A 27,343-nucleotide genomic window follows, 5' to 3' on the forward strand; every position below is an offset into this window, starting at 1 on the left:
AGAGGTTAGGGAGCTTGCCCAAAGAAATAGAGGTAACATGATAGAACAAGGAATCAAATTGTCCTGTCTACCTTAAGAGGATGTTCTGACACTCAAATACAACAAAATGTGTGAAATCACTTTGAAGACACTAAAGCACTATATCCAAGTCCAAGACAGTGTCGTAATAAAGTGAAGTAAGGAAACCTCTACATATTTGCATGGCAACAGATAAAAAAAATCATCCCTTCCTGGGGAAGATGTCTCTGTGGTACTTCTCTACTCCTAGGACATAAAGGAGCAGAAAGGTAAAAAAAGAGATATAAACCTCTCCCTCTTACTCCTCCAGGGGCCACGCAGAAGAGCTTCAGTTAGTGAGAGGAATGGGGCTGAGCATAGTGACTCAAAGGTCAAGAATCTTGTTGGAGCCAAAAACAGAGAAGGAAGAGATTGTGTGTGTGTGTGTGTGTGTTTAGGGGAGGCTCAACTACCTGACAAGCAAAGTGAGGTCCCGTTTAGCTCAACCACTTGTTGGCTCATGTTTTTTGTGAGCGTGCACACACACACACATTTTAAAGAAATTGGCTAGTTTTGACAAAATCTGATTTTGTCTTTCACCTTGAAATGAAATTTTTAATGACCATATTCTATCATTCGAAACAGATTTTACTAATATGAAGGATGTGATCACTATGAGCAAGGTCAAGATCAACAGAATCACGAGAAAGAAATATTTCGAATGTGATATATTATCCAGCATGCATATCACATTAATAAGGAATATTCAACCCCAGTTTTCATCAGTAAAAGAATAGGGGACAAAACATACTCAAGTCTCAATTGTTAATGCTAAAGTCAATCCAATTATAACTTTCTTGGCCTTTGGGATGGTTTTTAGGGAATCTATGTTAGATTCCTGAAATAAGGGGGTTTATGATTGGGAAAGTCATTTCAAAACAAATGATGACTGAATCATGATATAATAGAAGGAGCACTGGATTTGAAGTCAGAGGATCTGTGTTTGAAATCTAGTTCTGACACTTCTTTCCTGGTAGTCATTTAACCACTTGGCTTCATTTTCTTCACCTGCACAATGATAGGGCTAGACAAGACAACGCCCCTTCTGGCTGTACACCCTGTAACCCTAATATCAGAGGAGGCAGAAATCTATCCATTTCCCCTAATTTAACCCCTTCTCAAATTCTCTCTGTACCATACTTCATGCTGGGAATAAACCAATTTTACAAAAATGAATATGTTACCTACCCTCTCTCTGTGTTTAGTTTCAAAAAATTTATATGAGCCCAGTGAATAGAGAGAATTTGAGGTATCCCTCTGCCCCAAATAAATGTTGTGTGTAACCTGATGTTGATAAAGTAGCATCTAAATAGGGGAGGCATTAACTACAAAATCTTAAGTCAATATTTTCCTTCATTAGCCATAAAAATAATATGTGTATAGATATTCAAGAATTAACCATATGGATAAAAACATTGCTACTGTTTTTCCTTAGCTCTAATAAAAAATTAGTGAATATTCTCCCCCACCTAAAATGGTTCTATGGCCCTCAAAATAACAAACTACACCCTGAGACATGGCTGGTTTAGTCAAACATTAGTAAACAGGCACAGAACCTTCTTCTGATGCAACATACGACCCTGAGATGCAAGGTTAAAAATGTATTTTGAAAATCAACATTCAAAACCCTTGGGTTTCTTGACAGCGGGGCAAAACCAGGACTGCAGCGGGAAGCCCTTCGGTCAGCATTTGCCATTTCCATAACAATAATCATGGTTGGACCAGAGAATTATGGCCATCAGAGGTCATTGTCAATACACTACATCAGAAGACAGGTTCACAGAGCAAAATCACAAGCACAACATGACAAATACAGCACCACAACAAAAGAGGGGATGTTCCAAAAGAAACCACACACAGGAGCATGCTAGCATAGCAGAGAGCAAACCCTTTTCTTGTTGAGCAGATTCTTTTTTCAGAGAAACGGATGGAGAAGATTCCCTGGCTCCAAGTCCTATAATCATTCAATAACGTTATGATGTTGACATGGTTAGTACAAGTCAAGTGTTTACCCCAAACAAACGTGTTATTAGAGCATGCTTTCCTCTCTTTAAACACCTCCCAGCTTCCCACTGTCAATAGAATTAGAGGCAACCCAACAGAACCCCTAGAAAACATTTTAAAGACTGATTAGCTTCACAAACATGAGAAATTTTAAGGTGCAAAAGCCAATTATAAGTAACAAAACCCTCAGCTAAAATACATTACTAATTTAAAGAATGGAATTCATTGCTTAATTACACCTTAAATAACCATGTATTATAAGCATCAATTTTATAATGTGTAATTTACACTACTGCTACTGATACATTCTTATCCAACATATTTTGGGAAGTCCAATTTAAAACATAGGAGGCACACAGAGTAAGATCTAGAACAAGGTTAGTCAGAAATATTTTGCAAAAGAGTTGTAAAATATTTATGTTGCAAGTTACATAGATTCTTCACCTGATTAGCCAGAGAAGAGAAAATTCCAGGGGGACATGATAGTGGGCTCTAAGTATTTGAAGGGCTGTCATATAAAGAATTAGACTTGTTTTGCTTAGTCACAGATGGCAGAACAAGGAAAAGCAGGTGGGAGTTCCTGAGGCAGGAATGTAGGCTTGACATAAGGAAAAGCTTTCTAATATTTGGAGCTATCCAAAGGCAAGATAGGGGCTATCTCTGGAGAAAACTGATTCCCTTCACTAGTCTTCAAGCAAATACTAGATGACCAATTCTCTTGTGTGTTTTAAAGGGGATTTCTTTAGAGGCATGAGTGAGATTGGATGACCACTGAAATCCCATTCATTCTGATATTCCTCAATTATCTGACTGTGTAATTTCTTATTGATAAGACTATTATTTAATATCCCTGATGTCACAAGGAAATATATATAAATATATATATATATACAAAACACCTTGAAAATGGATAGTTCTTTCATGATCAATAGAACCATATTAAATAGCCTATAGCACCTTTGACATGTTTTAGAATCATTGACAAAGAAATGGAAGGGACCTAACAGCTCATTTAGTCTAATTGCCTCATTTTACAGCTTAAGAAATTGAGGCCCATTGTTAGCACACTGCCTGGAATATATCAGGCACTCAGTAAATAAATGCATATTGAATTGATTTGACATGGCCTCTCCCAGATATACAGGCAGTTAAGTGGCAGAGCTGGAATTTAAACCCAAGCTTCTTGGCTCCAAAGTACACTAACCATCATAACATGATTTTCCTTCCTATTCTTTTTTAGTTTAAAAATCAATTTATTTAAAATAATGTTGGTAAAAATACTATTTTAGAGTCATATACTCAGGTTAAATTAAAAATGCAGATATTTCAAAGACAATTCTAAAGATTAATTCATGTAGTTTTGGGCTAGAGATGATTCAGAAAGACCTGGGTTCAAATTCTGCCACTAAAACTTACTAATCGCATTACCCCAAGTAAGTCATTTAACCTCTTTGTGTCTCAGAGAACTGTTTAAGACATCTCCTCAGTTATAGAACATATATGTAATTTTTTTCTTCAGTGCTCCTTAATATAATGCTTTTGAAATCAGTTATCACATGTGCAAAAATTAAAAGGGTTAAACAACACTCGCAATCATTCATAGTGAAAAAGTCCATGGATTTGGGCAGGACTCCTCATTTACTTACCATTTACATTAGAGACAGGTGAGATGCATTTAGGGGTAAACAACATTTTACACTGCGATCTTGAAGCAGGTTCTACCACCTAAAAAGTTGCTTTATCCAAAGACATATAAATACATTATTTTTTGTAATTCCTGACTTAAATCTTTAGTTCAAAAGAAATTTGCCCTTATACACTGTATATACTTTGTATTCACTGATCTGGGTACATGTTGTCTCTTCCCAATAGAACACATGCTCTTTGAGGGTAGAGATTTTTATTTTTTTCCTTCTATCTCCAGAGAAGGAGTGTGACATAGTGGACAGAAAGCTGGCCTCGAAATCAGGAAGACCTGTATTGACTCTTTCCTCTGCAACATACCAGCTATATGTTCTGAGACAAGTCACTTAATGTCTTCATCATCTAATAATCATCCTCTAAGACTATAAATTGCAGAGAAGGCGCTGACCTGCACTGGAGAGGGAGTTTCCTCACCAAAGGAATCAGTCCTTAACCCTATCTCCAGTGCTTAGCACATCTCCTGGCACATGCTAGGTGCTCAATGAATATCTGAATGTTAAAGATGGATAAGTAAGAGAGCAAATTCCTAAATTCTACCTTCCTTGGAAGTCCTTGTGGCTATATATATATAGTCAAGCTAGTAACAACAGGTGGAAATTGCAAAGTCAAAAATGTAGGCATAGCATAAGAACAAAACTTACCAACATTGAGACATAGTCAAAGGTGGGATTCCAATCTGTTTATTGCCCCCAAATCCAGCATGCTAAGCAACATAATGAGATTTTTCCCCATTTTCTACTCCTTTTCATTTCAAAGCTATTTTCTGTTTAACTAATGTTTGTGAAAAATACTGCTGGCCCAGCCCGTTACTAAAACATTGATATTTTCCTTTATTTTTCCCCCAGATATGATAGCCAGCAAGCTAAATGCTGACATTTCACTCAGAAAAAAAAAAGTTGTCTCCCAAGAATGGCATAAGGAGATAAGCAGCAGAGTTGAATTTGTATGACAGTTTTGAATGGGCTGGGAAGAATTGTATCTCTCCAACAATCAAGAAAGGGGTGAAGCAGACATGAAGCAAAAAAAAAAAAAAAAAAGTTACTGTACATGCTTGGAGACTGCTGCCAGAGGCAAAATAATAACAACAATAATAATTATTATTATAATTGCTACCAAATTCCTCTTCCCTATCATGCCCTCTCCCAATATGAGCTTGCTTGTCATTAGGCAGGGTCTAAAGAGAGCTAATTGAGATTTTGTGAATCCAGATTCTCTCCCATACAGTTGTGCAAGAAACAAGGAGAACTGGAACAGAAGAATGGCATATCAGTTGCTACAGAGATAAGGACTTATTTTTTTCAAGCTGGAAAGGACCTTTTGAGCAGCTCAAAACAGAGGGCCCTTGATAAGCCCTCAGCACAGTGTGCTGCTTTATCATCCACTCCAGCAGATTTTTCCTACATCGGAACATCTTTTCATTTTATTTGTTCTTCAGATCACCAGGAAACAAAGGATGTTCTTCATCTCATTTTCTAGTGAAATGAAAACTGTAAGGGGTGAGGGAGGGGACAGATGGGCGGGAGTAAGGATCTTGCCCTAAATTCCCTTTTGAAAGTGGTGAGAAGACACTTCGAGCGCAGTACACAGGGTTATTGTTGTTTTATTTTCCAATGAATTCTCGAATAAGGGTGACCCAGGGTGTCAGTGAAAGCCCCATCTCTCCTCACCCAGAAGTCCAACAAGAGGAAATTCACTGGGAAAACAGCATTGATGGGACTTAGCATTACAATCCAAGGGCACAGCTGTTTCCCTTCTTGGCATGATCTTAAATTCAACACTCTAAGAATGGTCAGGTTTTTTCCTTCTCCCTAGAGACTGTGATCACATCATCTTATTAGCTATTTCAGGGTTTCTTAGACTGTGTGTGTGTGTGTGTGTGTGTGTGTGTGTGTGTGTGTGTGTGTGTGCTATTGACTCCTATGGTGAAATCTATAGGCCCCTTCTCAAATAATATCTTAAATGCATAAAATAAAATTCACAGGAATGCAAAGGAAGCCAGCTATATTAAAATGTGGTTATTAAAAATATATGTACACATTATTTTTTAAAAATAAAAGTACACTAGAAGGCACAGTAGATAGAGCACTGGGCCTAAAGTCAGGAAGACCTGAGATCAAATCTGGCCTCAGATAGTGTGATCCTGGGCAAGCCACTTAATCCTATTTGCCTTAGTTTTCTCATCTGTAAAATGAGCTGGAGAAAGAAATGGCAAACCACTCCAGTGTCTTTGCCATGAAAATCCCAAATGGGGTCATAAAGACTCAGACATGACTGAAACAACTGAACAATAATGAAATGCTAGGTTAAGAACCTATAACCTATTTAGAGCAAGAAAAGTTTCTAAATTTAAATTTTAAAAAATTCCTAATGGGGAAATCCCTTCTGTTGATGTAACGACTCTTCTACAACTTTGAGTCTTAAGGAATCACCCAGAGACCGTAAAAGGTAGAGGCTTGACCAGAATCACACAACCAGAATGTGTTCTGGGCTGAACTTGAACACAAGGTTTCCTCTCTCTGAAGTCAGCCCTCTATCCATTAAACTAAGTTAACTTTCCGGCTACTGATGCAATAACAAAATAAATAAACAAACACTATGTGTATTAAAAAGGGAAAGATTGTAACCAGACTGGGAAATTATTGAAAGAAATTATACTTTTGTTTGTTCTACCTTTTCCTCTAGTGCTAAATCTGGTTTTTTTTGTTTGTTTGTTTTTGCAAACCTGTTATTTCATTGCTATAAGAACTCCTGGTGAGAAACTCCCTCCACCAAGGAAGACCAGTAGTGGTTTTCCAACTTAGAACCCTTGAGAGTTGTTGGAGAGAATTGAGAGCCTAAGTGAATAGGCAGGGGTTCACGGTCTTTTCTGTGTCTCGTGGGCCCCTTTGGCATTCAGGTGACATCTCTGGAACCCTTCTCAGAATAATGTTTTCAACGAATAAGATGAAATACATAGGATCACAAAGGAAACTACTTATATTGAAATTCAGGCATCAAAATGTATATTAAGAAAAAAAAAGTTCAAGAACTGAGAGTCCTTAGTCCCCTGACCCTAAAGTCACCCAGCCAGCAGGTGCCAGAAGCGAGTCTTAAATTGAGATCTTCCTGACCTCAAAGCCACCTGTCAATCCACTATACAATGTTATCTCTAATAGCCTATGATTTCATTGATAGAGGGACTTCTCTTGAGAGGAAACTCCGTCTGTCAGGACAGATCAGCACTAAATGGTTAAGTTACTTGCCCAATATCATTTAAACTTATAAAGACAAACACACTTTTTATTAATTGAAGCATCTGAAATTTGGTCAGTATGGATTCTCCTTCCACTCACACACATTGTAACCCTTAATTAATTAATAGATTATCTTGGAGAGTTGCTATGACTGAAATATCCAATCCTCTGGAGATAACTTGGTAATAAACCCATCTGGATTTAGCTAGGATGGCTCAGACAATATGATGTAAAGGCCATCCTCAGGTCCACAGTCTAAGACTATGTACCTTAACCTTGAATCCACATACCTAAAGACATTCATAAACTTGAATAGGAAAAAAAATCATCTTTATTTCAATGTATTTTTATTCCTTTATAATCTATGTATTTTACTTCATACTTTTAAAGACATTATTCTAAGGGGTCCATAAGCTGTACCAGAATGCCAAAGGGGTCCAGGACACAAATAAGGTAAAGGATATCTGATCTAAAGTTTTCTTGTTCAGTTAAGTGCATACAATTAATAATAATAGTATTAATAAACATTTATATAATGCTATGTGCTAAATTCTTTACTTATGATTATTTCACTTGATCCTCACAACAACTCTGGGAGTTTGGGGCAATTATTATCCCCATTTTGTGTTGAAGAAAATGAGGCAAACATAAATTGACTTCTCAGGTCATGAGGCTAGTAACGTCAGAGGCCAGATTTGCACTTAGCTCTTCCTGACTCCAAGCCCAGCACTCTATCCACTGCACCACCTAGCTATCTCACATTTCCCTACTGCACTGTAGCATTTGAGAACTCTGAATGACCTCCATGGCACTATGGAACATTAGAATAGGAACTGAACAGACATATTTATCAAAATGTAGAAATTGCATTATCATGTAGAAAATATTCAAAATTAATGTTTTTGTATTAAGACCTTCCTGATTACTAATATATTTAATGTGTTTCTAAGTCTTCCATTCTAGTTTTGCTTAAAGTAGGGCCATAGAGCTGGAGACCTTTTGTTTTTGTCTTTGTAGACCCAGCTTGTAGTATAGTGCCTTGCTCATAGTAAGCATATAATAAATTCTTGGGACAGGTAGATAAAACACTGGGTCTGGAGTCAGAAAGACTCATATTCCTGAATTTAAATCTGGCCTCAGACCTTACTAACTGTGTGACCCTGGCCAAGTCAGTTAATCCTGTTTGCCTCAGTTTCCTCCTCTGTAAAATGAGCTGGAAAAGGAAATGGCAAATCCCTCCAGAATCTCTGCCAAGAAAATCCCAAATAGGGTCACGAAGAATCAGAAATGACTGAACAGCAACAACAAATAAATACTTGCTGATTGATTGACATTTCACAATTCCTTTTAGCTGCAAAGATTAAACAAAGACACAGTTATTACAGATTCTCTAATATCTATGCTACTCGACTCTAGGAATAGTAGATAGAGTGTCAGCCTCAGAGTAAGAAAGATTGTTCACGTTCCATTTCTGAAACTTACTGGCTGGGTCAATCACTCAGACTTCTCGGTATCTGATGGTAACTCTCAAGAATATCCATTGCAGAAGAGTTAACAAAGTGCCTTGGAAGAGGGAGTTTCCTCACTAGGCACTCTCTGTACCAAACAAAATCCCAAGTCCAGACTATGGGGGGGTGGGTCAGGAAGTACAGAAGATTTCATAGTGAGAAGAGTTTTGAAGCCATGGACCAAGATTTGAATCTTATCTTTTGTACTTACTACCTCCGTAACCTGGAGCGTCACCTCATTTTTCTTGGTGGTTTCCTCAACTGCTAATTTAAGGTGTTGGATTAACAAACTATCTCTTAACATTCTCTGCAGCTCTAAATCTATGACCCTGTATTATTTCCCCGAATTTGAAAGATGTTGGTCTTTCAGTGTCATGTATCGTAGTCCTACAAGGACATATCTTAAAGGATATTCAGCCGTGGATTTTTGGTTTTGCTTCTGTTCCTTCTCGAACTGAGTTAAAGAAGGGCAATACTTATTTGTGGGTTATTTTTACTAGGATTTCTTTTTTTTAAAGACTGAAGTCCAACTCAAATGAAAGTGTGATTTCTTCTGTTTCTTCCCGTTCCCCACTTGGTTCTGTTCCACTATCCATGGCATATCTGATAATAATGGATCTGTGAGACTGAAGCCTTGATCCAAGAAGAGAGACCTTAAAACATGGAATTATAAACTCCTTGAGGTCAGAGCTTGCTTTCATTTTTGTCTTTGTATTCCTAATGCCTAGCACAATGTCTAGTACGTGCCTAATAGATGCTTGTTGAATTGTATTGAATTGAATCTTCTCTCACTAAGAGATGGTAAGAGGCCAGTCCAACTTCCTTGAACATAATTCACCAAAAGAGAAAAAAAAAAACATTTTTTCTTGGTAAAGCATGAAGTGTCTGTTCTATTCTTTCTTCAAATACATCTCAATTTGACTTATAATTACATAGGTTAGAAGGAAGGTATTTCCACAGTTTTTACAGCTGGAAAGAATCAACCACTATTCTCAATTGGAACACTGGAATGCTCAACACAGGTAAATTGCTCATAAAGACTAATGATACAATTTCGTCCCAAGTTAATATATCCCCTCAATTCTGCCTTGCCTTATTAACAGTCTTATTTTTCAGAAGGAAAACTTAGTGTTCCTATTCCCTTTTCTAATCTTTTTTTCCCCAAGGTAAACAATAATAACTGGGAACTGTGATGTTTAGCCACCTGTGAAAGTTCAGAATTTTAATAATGTAACACACCCCAAGAGGTGATTATGATAGTTAAATAACTTGTGAAATGACCAGTGAGCCTCTAAGTCAGAGGTTCTTAACCTGGGATCTGTAATTTTGTTGTGTTTTTTTTTAATTTTCTTAATTATATTTCAAAGTTTCCTTTGATGTCCTTTGCATTTTATTTTATGTATTTAAAAACATTATTCTGAAATGGGGTCCAGGGGCTTCACCAGACTGCCAAAGAGGTCATGACACAAAAAAGTTAGGAACTCCTGCCCTAAAATCATAGCTATAGAGTTGGAAGGTACTTGAAGTCTCAGCTAACCCACCTTCCCCTAACTTATATTCTTTAGTTTATAAATAAATTTATTTTTTATTATGAACTTAAGAAATCCATCCTGCATTTTTGAGATGAGGAAACTGAGCCCAGAGAGGTTAAAGTGACTTGCCCAAAGCTATAACACTAGCCAGCAGTGGAGTCCAGAATCTGCTACAAGCTATATGACTTCAAACCCAGGGCTCTATTCATTCTACCACACTGCCTCCTCTTATGAGGAAAAAAGAAAAAGAAAAGGTGATATTCATTAACCAGTTAAAGTTTTTTGTTTGTTTGTTTTTTTTCCTGCCCATCAGTGAAAGGCTCATCAGGCTCTTCAGATTATACAAATCACCTCAGATTCAGAAGCAGATACATACCCAAACCTTCTGATTCAAAGAGGCATGTTTCATCCACCCCTACATCTCTGCACCAGGATAAGAAATTGGCTGTGTTGTCTCGGGCAAAAAAGGATCCTGAAGGCGCGCTGGCTTTGCATGGAATCTTCCTCATGGGCAGGCACTGTGAAAACAAAGAAATCTCACTCTACTGGAAGCACATATGGTCAAATCATCTTAGGAGTGCATGTTAAAGAGACATTTATGTGTACCATGAAACTCCTTTACAATGATCTCATCTCTAATGATTCCTTTGCACAGACCTATAAGAAGGGAAATTAAATGCCAATGAAACTGATACAGTGACCCAGAGGTGTGTGAAAATCTGTACCCATCAAAGACTGAGCATTATTGGGACCATGCATTTTAAGCCTCGAACAGGAAAGGCCTCGAGGTCCTTATTCTGTCTCTTTTCCTTCCTCTTTTCTTCCTTCTCTGATATTTTTCCCTTTGGGAGACTCTAGATAAGCAGTTCACTTGATATCACTATCTGCAGTTTCTTTCTAGATATTTGCTATTTACTTATCTCTGGACATGATCTCCAACCCCCATAGAATGTAAAGTCCATTAAAGACAGGATCTGTATTGCTTTTGTCTTTGTATCTTCAGCACCTGGGGCAGTGTAGACATTTAGTAAGGTTGTCAAATGAGTGAGCACAGCCTCCTATGCAAATAAAAACCTCAAATGCCTTCATGGATTCTATTTGCTTATGGTCAGGTATTGCTGCCTAGACATCATATGTACATAGAAGAAGGATCATGCTGGAAGGGGTGTCCATAAGGGCCCCAACCCCCTACTCTCTTGAACCCATATTAAAGGGAGATTATTATTTGGGATCTTCAAGGAATGAAATTCTCTAACTCTTCTCCAAATTCACCACTTCACAATCTACTGGACAGCGCTATACAAATTTCCAATCTGTACTGTTTCATTTATCCCCAAACATAGCAGTCTTGCTCCATGGCATTCTATAGGAAAGAAGAGAAAATAATACAGATAAAGGCAAGGTGTGAACTTGACCTAACTAGCTTATTAAGTTACTCATTTCTGAGCATTTTGTCCTGGAAATTTCCCCTCAGCACAACATACAATCATATGAAGAAATTAATAATAGAATGTGACCAATGCATACATTGATCCAATGTAAAAAAAAAAATTAAGTGCAAGTTTCAGGTAAGCACCTTGATAATTCAGGGCTAAATTAACAAAAGAAAAAAAGTCTTTGAATTAGCCAGATAGTCAAGGCAGAGTTATTTTTGTGAATTATGTTAGAATAATTGCTTCAATTCTCTACTTCACTTTGTATCTACAGATATAAATGCTCTTGATGGTGGTAGATCATGAAGTTAAAATGGTTGTGAAAAATTAATAGAAGAGACAAGTAAAATTGTTTGATATAATCCTGCAAAAAAATCAAATATTCTATGACCTTTTCCTAGTCTTTCAGCCCAATGACTTTATGGCTATGTCCACTTAAATGAAATTTTCAGTTATCTGAATAAAAAATTCAGTTACTCCAGTCTGACAAACTTCTAAAGCACACTACTAAAATACCTACTATGTGTACTTTACTTGCTGCTGGGATGCAAAAATCAAGTAAATCCTCAAGAAGATTGTTTCTACACTCTTCTGGGAATGAATGTAGTGTATATAAAGGCTAATAAATATCAGACAAGCTGAGAAGAGAGAAACACTAACAACTTAGGTGGCAGGATGGGGAGAGAGACATATCAGGAAATTCTTCCCACAGGTGGCACCAATCCTGAACCTCAAAGGAAACTAAGGATGCTATAAAGAGGTTTATTTTAACACTTAGAGAATAGGGATGGAAACATCTATCCAAAGAGCCCAACTAGTTTGGTGAATATGAATTTTTATGTTAAAATGACTTTAATTTATTAATTATTAATTAAAAATTAACTTCAGATTGATGTGATTCCCCACAAATAGTTAATTCCAAAAATACAGTCAACAAGAGGCAGCATGGTAGACTGACGTGAGCTCTGCTTGCATTTGGAGTGAGAAAGACCTGGGTTCAAATGATGCTTCAGCTACTTTTTAGCTGCATAATCCCAGGCAAGTGACTTATCAGTTCTGTACCTCAGTTTCCTCATATGTAAAATTAGGGGACTTGACTCAATTGTCTATATCAACCCTTCTAGTTGAACATCACACTCCATGGTATTTCTCTCTCCCAACCATGGTCCTATGGTATACTATTGAGAGAAAATGGAAGGGTTTCCCAGCCCTAATTCTTATAATCAGTCTCTGGAGTTTCTATTTCATCTTCCTGACCCTATAATTTACAACTTGGCTATTCATTTTTTTTGACTCCATGAGCCTCTAGATTACCTTCCCAGTTACTAATAATGCCAATGTTGTTACATTTTAGTATTGTTAGTTATGGAGTTGTAATATAAAAGTGAACTATGATTATTAGGAGTAGGAGTAGTAGGAGTCATTGCTTTGAATTCTCTCCCCTTCTAACTCTTATGTTTGTGAAACTATAGGAACATAGGATCACATGAGATCTACCTTAATCCCCACCATTGCTAGTGTTCCCTTTGCAAATATTCCTTTTTTATTTACTTATCCGCACACATATTGTTTTCCCCAATGGAATATAAGCTTCTCGAGGTCTTGAACATTTTCATTTTTGTCTTTGTATCTCCCTCACCATACATATAGTATGAACTTAATGAATGCTTGTTGGATGAAAGGAGGGATATAATTTTAAGGGAGAAGATAATGAATTCCATGTTGGAAATTTTGAGTTAGAATGCCAATGGGATATCCAGGAGAGATATCAAGTTGGCAATTGGTGATATGGAACTGGACTTCAGGATTTAGAGAGAAGCATCATGGATTCATGGGTAGGAGCCATCCTCAAAGTCAGGAACACCTGGGTTCAAGCTCTATCTCTACTACATACTGACTGTAGGGGAGTAGGTAAGTCTTTTGACCTCTGTATGCTCTAGGCTTCTCTCCCAGACTATAATTTGCAGAGCAGCTGCCAATCTGCACTGGCAGACGGAGTTTCCTCCATGGGAGTTTTCTATGCCGATGAAATCATAGGTCCAGACCAATTTTTATGTAGGTTTGGAATTTAGTCAACTTCACATATCAAAATGGATTGAAATTTTTACTTGCTTATTTTACTATAACTTACAGGATATACATAACTTATGAGATATTTACAAAATACATTCACATGTTATGCATATATTCATATATATGTATATATTCATATATTCTGTACATATATTCTGTGCATCATGAGTACCTATATACTGCATGTGGATGCATATAGACAGGTATACTATTTATAGTGACAAATATAGTATACATCTTCTTATAGCTCTATTAATAAAAATCTTTGGAAAGATAGCCTCTCTGGGTCTTGGTTTCTTCATCTCGAAATGAGGGTATTGGACTACATGATTGCTAAAATCCTTTCCATCCTTAAATCCTATAATCATATGAGGAGAGACCAAGGACAAATCAATTATTTAGATCTTTACAATAGTGAGCTAACACTATCAGGAATACTGATACTTCATCTTCCTACCAACAAAGATATTCCTGGGGAGAGATTTAATTCTATGGGCATGCGCTATATATAAAAAACAAAAGTGGTAGGTGCTAAGAAATTGGTTAGTGCAGTCTATAAAATACTATATTGAGAAGTCATAAGTTTTGACCCAACAAATAAAATGCAATTAATCTTTTCTACAAGATTGTTAAAGCATTGAGTTCTCTATATAAACATAGATGTCATTCTTCCTGGAAAATTCTTTGCTCTAGTGTGAAAAAGCATGACTGTAGTTTTTGGCAAGTTAAAGGAGAGCTAGCTATCAAAACACCATAACTTAGGAATCCAGAGGAAACACTAGTTCAGTCATACAACCTGCAAAGAAGGAGATTTATGGAGCATCCCTGTCTGTTCCTGGAGGTGGCAGTTAGATTTAAGTCTTTGGGCTTGCCAAATAGTATCTCTGGCCATTTCCACCTATACTTGTCCAAGGCAAAGCATTTTAGTAGCTAGAGTTTGTTAAATGACTCCAAACAATTTAAATCATTCTGAACATCTCATCTAAAATATCTACAAACCATGTCATATAGGCTGAACAGTTGTTGCCCAACCCCCTTAAAATTCAGGATTCAGTAAGACACCTATGTCAGAGGTCATCTTTTTTTGTAGGATTGTAGCTTCCCTCAACTAGAAGCCAAAAGTTCAGCCAAATGACCAATTCTCATTTGTGAACAAGTATTTTCAAAGGGAAATCAATGAATGTCATTGCAAAGCATTCTATCATGGTGACATTGGATCATTTTAGAATTAGAAAAAAGCTTTTCTTTCATTATTATCCATACAATTTCAATGTATCTAGAGGAGGGTCTTCAATATGTTATGTGGACCCTCATGGAGAATTTACAAGAAGATATTGGCGAGAATTTTCTTTGATAAGTTGTTATCAGTGGGTTTAAATCAGCATCTTTGGATAGAGTACATGCATCAGTGAGTTCACTGATGAAAGTATGGCTTTAAATTTTTTTGCTATACATTTTTATGAAACACCTGCAAAGCAGGTGATAGCAGTGATGTCAGATGATGATTGCTCCCTCTGCATAGTATGCTTTAGAGATATTTTATGTAAGATGCTCAAGAATGATTTGAATTGCCTTAGCCTTTAAAAAATATATTCTAGCTATAAAAATGTTCTGTTTGGACAAAGGCTAGAAGTTGCCAGAGGTGCTGTTTGGCAAAGCACAAAGGTATAAATCTTCTTGTGTTGAGGACCTTTTCAGCTATGTAGTCCTGTCATTTTATAAATCTACATCAAAATAAAATATTCTAAGAGAGAAGTGAGCTTTGAAATCTCTCAATAAAACTGTATTCTCCAATTCAACAATTCACTAAGCATTAATCAAGTAGTTGGTTTGTGCCAAGCACAGCACTATGTGCTAGGGATACGAAGACATACATTTCAATAGATTTTGCTTCTCAAGGTTTTTACATTTAACTTGGGAGAAACAACATGTGTGCATGACTTCCCTCAAGAACGTTCAGTCAATGGGTTTGAGCCCCTAATCCAAGTCCAACTCAGACTCTGAGGCCAATAGCCTCCAAAACGGAGGTTACCTCCAAAGCTCTATCAAACCTGTTTTTACATGCCCCAAAATTATTTATTCTCATCCAACTTGTTCCATCAGACCTGCTTATTCTAGGTGCTTTACACAAAGGCTGGTTCCAAGTTAACACAGATTTCTAAGTTGCATTTTAGAAACAATCCAAACTTTAAATTCCACTTAACAGACAGAGAGAATAAACCAAAGCACTTGACCAGAACAACAAGGACTCAAGTGGTCCAAACGTTCTCATCCTTGATATAAACTAGTAAAAACAAACTTTTTTATTAAAAAGTATCTTATTTCCAATCCTACAAAAAGAGTTCAAGAATTTTAATACATTGAACATAATAGCTACAGTTGTGTTAAAAATACAGGAACATATTGCTAAGTCGATACAAGGTATATACAGAGAAAATACCAGTTACCCTGAAAAAATTCAGTCAACAAACATTTCTTAAGCACCTACTATGTGCTAGGCACTGTGCCAACTGCTGGGGATACAAAGAAAAGCAAAAAGTCAGTGTGGGCTCTCAAGGAGCTCACAGTCTAATGAAGGAGAGAATATACAACCAAATATGTATAAATAGGCTATACACAGGATAAATTGGAGATAATCAATAGTGGGAAAGGACTAGAATGAATGGATATTAGGAAAAACTTCCTGTAGAAAGTGGGATGTTGGCTGGGACTAGAAGGAAACTTAAGATGTCTGGTAGACAGTTGTCAATGTGAGAGATAAGGTCAGGGATGCATAGAGATGATAATGGAACCCATGGTAGCTGACCACTAACCTAAGAGCAGCCTCCTTCTAGGAGCAATGAGTTGCCCATTTACCACATCTGAGCCCACTTTCTCGTGGAGTCTCCATGTATTAGAAGACAAGTGTGTCACAGACTTTTGGGGTATAGGGGTGGATTTTTGTAACAACTATACCAACTCTTCCAATAAAGTCAATACCCCCTTTCTAAAAACTGGTTAACTAGGGCTTACTTATTGGTAACACTTGATTATCATGGCAGGAACCACACTGATTGGGGCACTAGCCTGAGGCTAAGTTGAGAGCCCAAAGTCCACACAGTAGTCGAGTTCTGGGGATTGAGCTCCTCCATATGAGTGAGATTTGGGATAATAGCTCTAGTGCACGTGAATATCAATGTGAGTTACTTCTGCTTCTACTGAGAGGCAGCTGTGATGTGGAGCCAAGATGTCAGAGAAAAGGCAGCTACTCCCCTGAGCTCTCCCCAAAACCCCTCCAAACACCTTTAAATAAAGCTACGAAACAATTCCTGGAGCAGCAGAACCCACAAAAGGATGGGGTGAAATAATACTCCAGCCAAAGAAAAGTCAGAAGGTCAGCAGTGAAGTTCTGTAACACCTGTGTGAGAGTGGAGCAGAGTCCAGCAAAGACCCAGCCCCAGCAAACCTGGAGCAGGTCACAGGAGACACTGAATTAGCAACAGCAGGGGCTGCTTCTGAAGCTCTCCGCCCACAGATGGTAAGGAGGGGAATCAGTCGATCAGAAGATGACAGAGGTCTCTTTGCTAGCACTAGAACAGGACTCTGTTGCTTTGCCCAGGTCACAGTCCTGGGTGGCAGTCCCAGGATGCTCTAGCACACAAGAGCTTGAGGCCACAGGGGAGTGGGGTCCCTCAGCACAGTTCCAAGGCAGAACTTGTGGTTACTCACAGACCAGAGCAAAGGCCAGGAAAGTAGCAAACATACCTCTCCTTAGATCATACCACCTTGGAAAAACTGAAAACTAACAGATCCCTGGAATTATCTCTGTAAACAGCTGCAGAAACTCCCTGAAGCTTGGGACAGTGCACTCTCCACCCCAGAAGCAGAGCCCTACTTTAACAAAGAGCTAAAAGTAAAGAAATAGCCTGGGAAAATGAGCAAACAAAGGGAAAAAGCTCTGACCATAGAAAGTTACTATGGTGACAAAGAAGATCAAAACACACATTCAGAAGAAGACAGCAAAGTCAAAGCTCCCACATCCAAAGCCTTTAGGAAAAATGTGAATGGTTTCAGGCCATGGAAGAGCTCAAAAAGGATTTTGGAAATCAAGTAAGAGAAGTAAAGGAAAAATTGGGAAAAGAAATGAGAGTTATGCAAGAAGATCATGAAAAATGAGTCAACAGCTTGCTAAAGGAGACACAAAAAAATACTGAAGAAAATAGCACCTTAAAAAACAAACTGTGCCAAATGGTAAAAGAGGTACAAAAAAGCTAATGATGAAAAGAATGCTTTAAAAAGCAGAATAGGACAAATGGAAAAAGAGGTACAAAAATTCACTGGAAAAAAAACTCCCTAAAAAGTGGAATTGGCCAAATGCAAAAAGGAGGTACAAAAGCTCACTGAAGAAAATAATTCCTTAAGAATTAGAATGGAGCAAATGGAAGCTAATGACTTTATGAGAAATTGAGAAACAATAAAACAAAACCAAATGAATGAAAAAAAAATAGAAGACAATGTGAAATGTTTCATTGGAAAAACAATTGACCTGGAAAATAGATCTAGGAGGGATAATTTAAAAATTATTTGACTACCTGAAAGTCATGATAAAAAAAGATCCTAGACATCATCTTTCAAGAAATTAACCAGGATAACTGCCCTGATATTCTAATGCCAGAGGGTAAAATAGAAATTGAAAGAATCTACTGATCACCTCCTGAAAGGGATAGCAAAATGAAAACTCCCAGGAATATTATAGCCAAATTCCAGAGGTCCTAGGTAAAGGAGAAAATATTTCAAACAGCCAGAAAGAAACAATCCAAGTATCATGGAGCCACAGTCAGGATAACACAAGATTTAGTAGCTTCTACCTTAAAGGTTAGATGAGCTTAGAATATGATATTCCAGAGGGCAAAGGAGCTAGGATTAGAACCAAGAATTATCTACCCAGAAAAAAGGAGTATAATCCTTCATGGGAAAATGAATATTTAATGAGAAAGAGGACTTTCAAGCATTCTCGATGAAAAGACTAGAGCTGAATAGAAAATTTGACTTTCAAATACAAAACTCAAGGGAAACATAAAAAGGTAAACAGGAAAGGGAAATCATAAGGGACTTAATAAGGTTAAACTGTTTACATTCCTACATGGGAAGATGATACTTATAAGAACTTTCTCATTATTAGGGAAGTTAAAAGGTGTATATAAAGACAGGGGGCACAGGTGTGAGTTTAATATGAAGGGATGATATCTAAAAAGATAAAATTAAGGGGTAAGAGAGGAAGGTACTGGGAGAAAGACAAAGGGAGAAGTAGAATGGGGTAAATTATCTCACATAAAAGAGGCAAGAAAAGGCTTTAAGAGGGGAAATGGGAAGGGGAATGAGTGAACCTTACTCTCATCAGAATTGGCTCAAAGTCAGAATAACATACACACTCAACTGGGTATAGAAATCTATATTTTTACATTTAAAAATTTTTAATTAAATTTTTTTTTAGAAATCTATCACCCTACAGGAAGGTAGGAGGGGAAGAGGATAAGAGAAGGTGTGTGATAAAAGGGAGGGCAGATTGGGGGAGGGGGTAGTCAGAAGCAGAATACTTCTGAGAAGTGAGAGGGTAAAAGGAGAGAGAGGATAGAATAAATGGGGGCTAGGATGGAGAGAAACAGTAAGAGTAACTGGGAAACAATTTTGAAGCAAGTTTCTCTGATAAAGGTCTCATTCCTCAAACATATAGAGAACTGAGTCAAATTTATAAAAAATAAAATATATTCCCCAATTGATAAATGATCAAAAGCTATGAACTTACATGAAAATAGGAAGATACTTCAGATGAATAATCAAAGCTATCTATTGCCAAATGAAAAAAAATGTTCTAAATCACTATTAACTGGAGAAATGCAAATTAAAACAATTTTGAGGTACTACCTCATACTTATTAGATTGGCTAATAGGACAGAAAAGGAAAATGACAGATGTTTGAGGGGTGTGGGAAAAATAAGATATTAATGCACAACTGGAGTTGTGAACTGATTCAACCATTCTGTAGAGCGATTTGGAACCATACCCAAAGGGCTATAAAACCATGCACATCCTTGACCTAGCAATGCCACTACTAGGTCTGTATCCCAAAAGAGATTTAAAAAAACAAAAAACAACAAAAAACAAAAAGGAAAAGGACCCATACGTATAAAAATATTTATAGCAGCTCTTTTTTGTAGCAAAGAATTAGAAAATGAGGTGATGCCCATCAACTGGGGAATGGCTGAACAAATTGTAATATGTGATTAAGATGGAATACTATTGTGCTATCAGAAATGATAAGCAAGATGCTTTCAGAAAAACCTGGAAAGACTTACATGAGCTGATGCAAAGTGAAATGTATTGTGTACAAAATAATAGCAATATTGTAAGATGATCAGCTGTGAATGACTTAGCTATTCTCAGTAGTACAATGATCCAAGAGAACTCTGAAGGACTTATGATGAAAAATGCTTTCCATCCCCAGACAAAGAAATGATGGCGTCTGAATACAGATTTAAGCATACTTTTTTGACTTCATTTTTCTTGAGTTTTTTTTTGGGAGGGAGTCTATTTTTTCTTTCACAATATGACTAATATGGAAATGTTTGACATGACTACATATATACATAACCTATATCAAATTGCTTGCCTTCTCAATTTGGGGGGGGGGGCTGAAGGAGGAGGAAGGAAGAGAATTTGGAATTCAAAGTTTTAAAAATTAATGTTAAAAATTGTTTTTTATATATAACTGGGGGAAAATAAAATACTAAATAAATTTTTAAAAAATCTTAGGGCCTTCCCTTTGAGTCTATCTCCACTTCGTCCTGTCTGTATCTTGTTTCTATACCATTTGCATGTTGTCTCCTCTATTAGGCTGTGAGCTGGAGAAAAGAGATTTTTTTTTCCCTCCTTTCCTTGTATCACTCCAGCCCTTTGCTCAGTGCCTGGCACACAAAATAACAATTGCTAGCTGACTTGACTTGGTAGATGAATGCATGTGCCACTTTCTCTTGAGGCCAATGAGAAGGGCGGACTGAAGGCTAGAGAAGGGTGGAGAGTACAAAGTGCTAGGCTGTGTGTTCTTACGATTCTCAGTGGCCTGGGCCAGTGATCATCTTCCACAGGGGAGCTGTAGGCAAGCGAGGCTAGACACCATCTTGTCTGACTGAGGAGGAGACAGACGAATGGTGGCTTAACATTTCTCGCCGAGCATCCATGAACGGAGGACATAAGGGCCAAAGAGAGGGGAGGAACTGAGGAAGTAACAGTGAGAGAAGGATCGGGTTTGGACCAGAGACTATTGATGACTGATGGAGCAAAAGCAAGAAAGTGTGTTAAGGAAGACTTCCAGGCAGGGATTCTTAACCTAGGGTTTATGAACTTGTTTTGTTTTATTAAAATTATTTTAATAACTATTTAAAAAAGAGAGAGCACTGAGACTGAAGTCAGGAGAATTGCAATTCAAATATGGCCCCAGACACATACTAGCTGTATAATCTCAGGCGAGTCACTCAATCTCAGTTTCCTCAAACAGGGATAGTAACATCACCTACCTCCCAGAGTTGTTGTGAGGATTAAATGAGACAGTAATTGTAAAGCATTTAGCATAGTGTCTGCCACATAGTAGCACTATATAAATGCTAGCTATTTGTTGTTGTTTTCAGTCACGTCTGACTCTCTGTGATCCAGTTTTGGGTTTTCTTGACAAAGATTTCTTGAGTGGTTTGCCGTTTCCTTCTCCAGCTCATTTATAAATGAGGAAATGAGGCAGACAGAGTTAAGTGATTTGCCCAAAGTCACATAGCTAGTAAGCATTTGAGGTCAGAACTGAACTCAAGTCTTCCTGATTCCAGGCCTGGTGCACTATCTACTGTACCACTTTAGCTGCCTTGAAATGCTAGTTACTAGTATTCTGCTATTAATGTGATAGATGTTGTTTTACATTATCATAATAAAAACTGAAGTAAGGTACAAACATGTGGACCCCTTAGAGAAGAGGGCTAAAATCTATAACAAGCTTGATAACAGAGAAGTGAAGCCAAATATTGAGGATGGACTAAGTGCTGAGGACAAACAAGTGACTAGATGCAGGCTTTTGTTCAGTTGTTTTCAGTCGTGTCTGACTCTCTGTGACCCCATTTGGGGTTTTCTTGGCAGAGATACTGGAGTGGTTTGCCATTTCCTTCTCCAGCTCGTTTTACAGGTGAGAAAATTGTGGCAAAAGGGGTGACTTCCCCAGAGTCACCCAGCTAGCAAGTTTCCGAGGCCAGGTTTGAACTCAAGTATTCCTCACTCCCAGCCTGGTACTCTATGCACTATGCCACCTAGCTGCCCAAATGCAGGTTTGGAAACGTGGATGAATGTCATCCTTCCTCACCTCTCATCCCATTCTTAGCTCCTGGTAATCCCACGCATCTAGGATGGTAGAACTGCTAGAAGTGGTTTCATTAAAAGGTAGCCACAGTATAGTGGAAGCAGCATGACGTTGGATATTGTCAGTAGGCCTCAGTTCAAATTCTGGCTCTGCTGGTTACTAGTTGGGTAACTTTGAAAAAGTTACTTCATCTCCATGGGCCTCAGTCGCCTTAGCTCTAAAACAAGAAAATTAAACCAGATGTACTCTAATGTTGCTTCCATTTCTAAATCTATGATTCTTTGAGCCCCCTTAGATTAATATCTACCACCAAGTCTTTCCTGAGTACTTATTGACTCTAACCTTCAATGACTTCCAAACACCTTCTGCTGTCATTATATCATTCACTATCATTTTCTTGTGCAAATCTTATTTTTGCATAGATTGTAATCTACTAAAGGATAGCAGCCACATAGGATCCTGCATGATGTCTGTATAATGTCTGTATAGCATAGAGCTGAGTCCTTAGTATACACTTATTAAATGGGCAATTAATATGTTGGTCCATATGTCAGCAGTGCAGTGGATTCCTAGACCCTCCTCCCTGATTCTTTCTAAGATGGTGGGGATAGAACAAGAGGATATAGTTCTAGGTCTTCTTTAAAAGGATTTTTAATTCATTCCACTGGAACAAACCATTCCATTATTCCCTTTCACTTTTTTTCTTCCTTTGTACCCTTCATTTCCTGAGGAGTCAATGGTGCCATAGAAGCATCAGACAAGAAATATCTGGAAGTGGGAAAATAATAATCTGTGTATTTTTTCTCTACCTAAACCCTTCTGGGTCAAGGTACAAGTGCCTTAGAGACAAAGGTCTTGAGTTGAAGACACTCAACTGCTCTGGGCCTCAATTTCTTCATCTTTAAAATGAGGGGCTTGAACTCATGTCCCATAAGGTCCTTTTTATCTCTAGAGCTATGCTCTTATACCATTATTTTTAGCAATTTATCTGTGATATGAGGATGTCCAAATCATAGTTGACCACTTGACCAGGTTCCCTCCCAAATACTAAAATCTCCATTAATTCTGGGTCTGCAGTTACTTGGAGGTATGTACTTTATCTATGCTTTATCTATCTATCTATCTATCTATCTATCTATCTATCTATCTATACTTGCAAAACTCTTTATATCAGGTTGATTGACCTACATTTGCTTAAGTCAGAGAGAAAAAGAAGTCAAAATATCAGAAGAAACTGTAGCCACAGATCCATTCAAAGTGGAAAGGAAATATTCAAGTTTAAGATTGTGATTTTTCTATGGAAAAAAAATTCAATAAGTTATTATATACACTTCTTAGAATGTTCATATTATATGGCACTTCCCTTCTCTTCCAATTTTTCAGGGAGGTCAGGACGACAATAAAACAAAAGACACGTTCATTTTAACATTCAAACCCAAACAAGAGAATGAGGGAATGGCATTTGCAAAGCTTTACATGAGCAGAAGTAAAAAAATGTACCGTTAGGAATTTAAATAGTTCAATTTCTTCATAAAAATCTGAGATAAATACTGTTCCCTGATTACTTCAGCTAGACACTTTGGAAGCTAAAATAGCCCACAAATGGACATAAAAGAAGACATGGCAAGAACCAAGAGCTAATATCTTTCCTTTTCCAACAGTCATAAAGAAAATGCTGTTCAAACATTCAGACAATAAAGTTGCTCTTTCCATGAATTGAATTAATATTTCCCCTTATATTTCCCTTGCTACCTTTGGTTTCACCATATATTTTATTGAAGAGCTTTTCTCCCAATAAAATAATTTAATTGAACATTTAAAAGGGCCAAGGTATCTAAATGTAATTTAGAACCCCCTACCTAGGAGATTTAGTAACCCTAACTATATGCGCCAATATAAAACTTGTAGAATTTTTTTTAAATCCACTGGAGTAGAATTATGATACCACTCTTAGGGGTCCATTTAAAGGTCCAGTGGTCTGAGATTCTTTACACTACTTCAACAAATGAGCTCTCTTGGACAGAGCTCCAAGGAGATCCCTCTTGTGCTAAATTTGAATCTATAGAGAATGGTGATTCGATAAGGTTCTGTGTAACTTTAATCATGGATTTGAAGCATTTTAGCTGTCTACCATCATCCATGATGCACCAGAAAATTATGTGAGTAATGGAGCTCATGACATCTCATTCCTGAAACTTACAAAAACTTAGGGATAAGAAGACCAAGCTGGTCATCAACAACCTTCATTTTTTCCTCCCCAACCCCACCTTCACCCCCATCAAGGATCTGAGAGTGCTTCAGAAGAGAGAAAAATACTCTAAAAATACATGCTACTTAAGTAATTATTTGCATAGATATACTCTAAGCAGTTTATTGTAGTGAGATGTTGGGTTGGCTAATTATGTACGGTGGATGATAGACAGCAAAGGAACTAATGTCTCAGATTCCAAAGACAGGAGATCATACCAAGTATCATCCTCCTTCATAGAAAAAAAAAAAAGGAAAAGCTCTTGAGTAGTTCTGCCTTCTCTGAATTTACCATTGTCATTCACCATTTTACTTCACAAATTGCACCTATTCTGGCTTTGCTGTCTTGATTTCAGCATAACAAAAAGAGCTCTGTTTTAGTTGTATATCTCATTCAGTGTTTCTATTTATTGTCAGCTTTAGCATAACAGTTATTAGCTATCATTCACATAGGACCTTAATATTTGCAAGGTGCTTCACATATGTTACTCCCATTTCATTGATGCTGGGATTCTTGACATTATGTACTTTCAGGAATATGTCATTCTTTCTTTGCTTGCTGCCTCAGGAATCACATACCTTACTTAAGTATATATATATGTGTGTATATATATATATATATATATGTATATGTATATATGTGTGTGTGTGTATGTATATATAGTTATGTATGTATAAATGTGTATATATACATATTTGTGTATATATACGTATGTGTGCGTATATATGCGCACACATTTACAACACATATACATGTGTATATGTGTGTATGTATATATATATACATATCTGTGTATATATACATATATGTGTATATATGTATATATTTATATATGTCAGTTTTTGCTCTGTTGAGGTAACCCTGTCTTTGCTCCTCCACTAGTTTTTGTTTTTATCATCAGTATTTCATTCTTGAGATCATCTCACCACCAGTTGGATGACTTGACCTGTAAAATGTCAAGTTTTATGTTTCTACCTATTCTTTTTCTGAACTGTTTGAAATCTATTCCCTGAAATGTAGGTCATGCATTAGACCATGGGTGTCAAACACTGAGCCTGTAGGATACATGCAACCCAAACACTCTGAGGTGTATTATAGCAGAACCAGATTAAAATATCATCGGGAAATATTTCTAAAAAATAAGTAAAAATATAGTAAAATATAGATAACATTACATTTTAAAACTAAGTCAATAGGCAGCTCAGGGGGATCCTTATATATGTATTAATGCCTCCCCTCCATTTCTTTTGACATTGCCCGACTTTTACTACCTTATCTATCATAAGTACTAAGAAATAGTTGTCACTTTCTCCTAAGATTCTTATTTCTGTTTTAGTAACCAGCTATTCCTTATTGGCTTCCTTCATCCTTTGGTGAAGAAAATTAACATGGAAGCAGATGAAAAAGCACCTTCTCCACTATTAGTACAAGATGCTCCAGCAGTTAGAACATGGTGTGGTAGAAATAAGACAGAATGTAGAATTAGAGTTCTTGGACTTGAATTCTAGTCCTGCCAAATATTACCTGTGTGACCCTAGGCAAGTCACTTAACTTCCCATCATTCAAACGAGGAGTTTGAACTACATATGACCTAAGGTCCTATCTAGCTTTAGACTATACAATCATAACATCATAGATTTCGAGCTGGAATGGACCTTAGAGGTCATTTAGTGCAACATCTTTTAATAAAAGAGGAAACTGCAACCCAGAGCAGCTAAGTGATTTGACCAAGATCTCGCAGGTAGTCCATAACAAAGCCTGTTTTTTAATCCATCTACTCAGGTTCTAAATCCATTACCGTGTGCACTGTACCATATGAAATCTTAAATTGAATAAAAGTGTTTGAGTAAGTATTCAAACTTGTATCTGATTGACAGCATACCCTTGTGTTTTCTCATGCATGGATAGAGGAGAAAACAAAGCAATTTTGCTTATAACATAGCAATCCTATTGCCTAATAAGAAATGCTCGTATTGTTGCAGAAACATCCATCAAAAAACAAGCCCGACTCTAAGTTGTGGCACTTCTATTTGTTTTGCAACAAGAACCTCTCAAGAAGTGGCACGTGTCTTTTCAGAGTAAATGTTTACTTGTGATTTATAATCTTAAAAAGTCACCTAGAGCTCTGAAAAGTTAAATGACTTGCTCAGGGTCACTCAGGATGTGGCAAAGGTGGGACTTGAACTGAGGTCTTCCTGGCTCCAAGGCCAGTTCTCTGTTCATTATTCCATGCTGTGTCTTTCTTCATGAGTTTATCAAGAAAAAGTAAAGACCCACTGGACAAGCCATACTTCCTTTTGTAACAGGGTCAGATACTACTGGTAGATCAGGGAAATTATCAGGCATAGTATACCTGTATTTCAGGAGGATTACAAAAAGCATAGTCTAAAGGTACCTCACAAACTATTCTAGTTCAACCTTTAACTATAATGGCATCCCTGGAACTTAAAGTCATCCAGCCTGCCCTAGGAGATCTCAAGGGACAGAAAACATAATATCTCCTGAAGAAGACCAGCTTACTTTAGGCTTTGTTGTTGTTCAATCATTTAGTTGTGTATGACACTTTGTGACCCTATGGGCCATTACTGTCCATGGGGTTTTCTTGGCAAAAATACTGGAGTGTTTTAAGGCAAACAGAGGTGAAGTGACTCACCCAGGGTGAGTGTCCGAGTTTGAATTTGAACTCAGGTCTTCTTGAATTCAGGCCCAGCACTCCACCCACTGAGTCATCTAGCTGGCTCCTACTTTAGCATAGTACTAATTAAAAAGGATTATTTTTTTCACTTTAAATCAAAACTAAATTTGCCTTCACCACTTCTACTCCTTCCTCCAAGATCTCTGAGGCTAAGCTGCACAAATTTAATCTCACTTCCACAAGACTTTCCTTCTAATACTTGAAGATTGCTATCACCACCATTATTATCATTATGATAGCTAATATTTATAGGGCACTTTATATTCAAAACAGTGTACTTTATGTCCAAGGTAGTTCTTGAGCTGTTTTCTTGATTCTACGCTCGGCACTGGGCCACAAAGCTCCCATACTCACGATTTCTTAAATACACACATGCATACACACCAATACTAATATAAACAAAAGAAATTATTTTGAGATACTTTTTTGAGACTGATGGGGGAATGGGATGTTTCTCCTACTCCTACTTCCACCTTGGAGAA

The 27,343-nt window shown here is 37.3% G+C and overlaps 1 protein-coding gene across 2 annotated transcripts in view; it reads right to left on the reverse strand.

Annotated features, from left to right (window-relative positions):
• GAS2 (growth arrest specific 2) overlaps positions 1-27,343 on the reverse strand; it is a 149,804-nt gene that overhangs the window by 73,736 nt on the left and 48,725 nt on the right. For both annotated transcript variants that reach the window (XM_027852640.1, XM_027852641.1), the window contains exon 4: positions 10,415-10,556. In XM_027852640.1, coding sequence (XP_027708441.1) covers positions 10,415-10,556 — 142 coding nt within the window. The remainder of the gene's footprint in view (positions 1-10,414; positions 10,557-27,343) is intronic.

This window comes from Vombatus ursinus, unplaced genomic scaffold (genome assembly GCF_900497805.2).
Source record: "Vombatus ursinus unplaced genomic scaffold, bare-nosed wombat genome assembly UNPS02009770.1, whole genome shotgun sequence".
NCBI lineage: Eukaryota > Metazoa > Chordata > Mammalia > Diprotodontia > Vombatidae > Vombatus > Vombatus ursinus.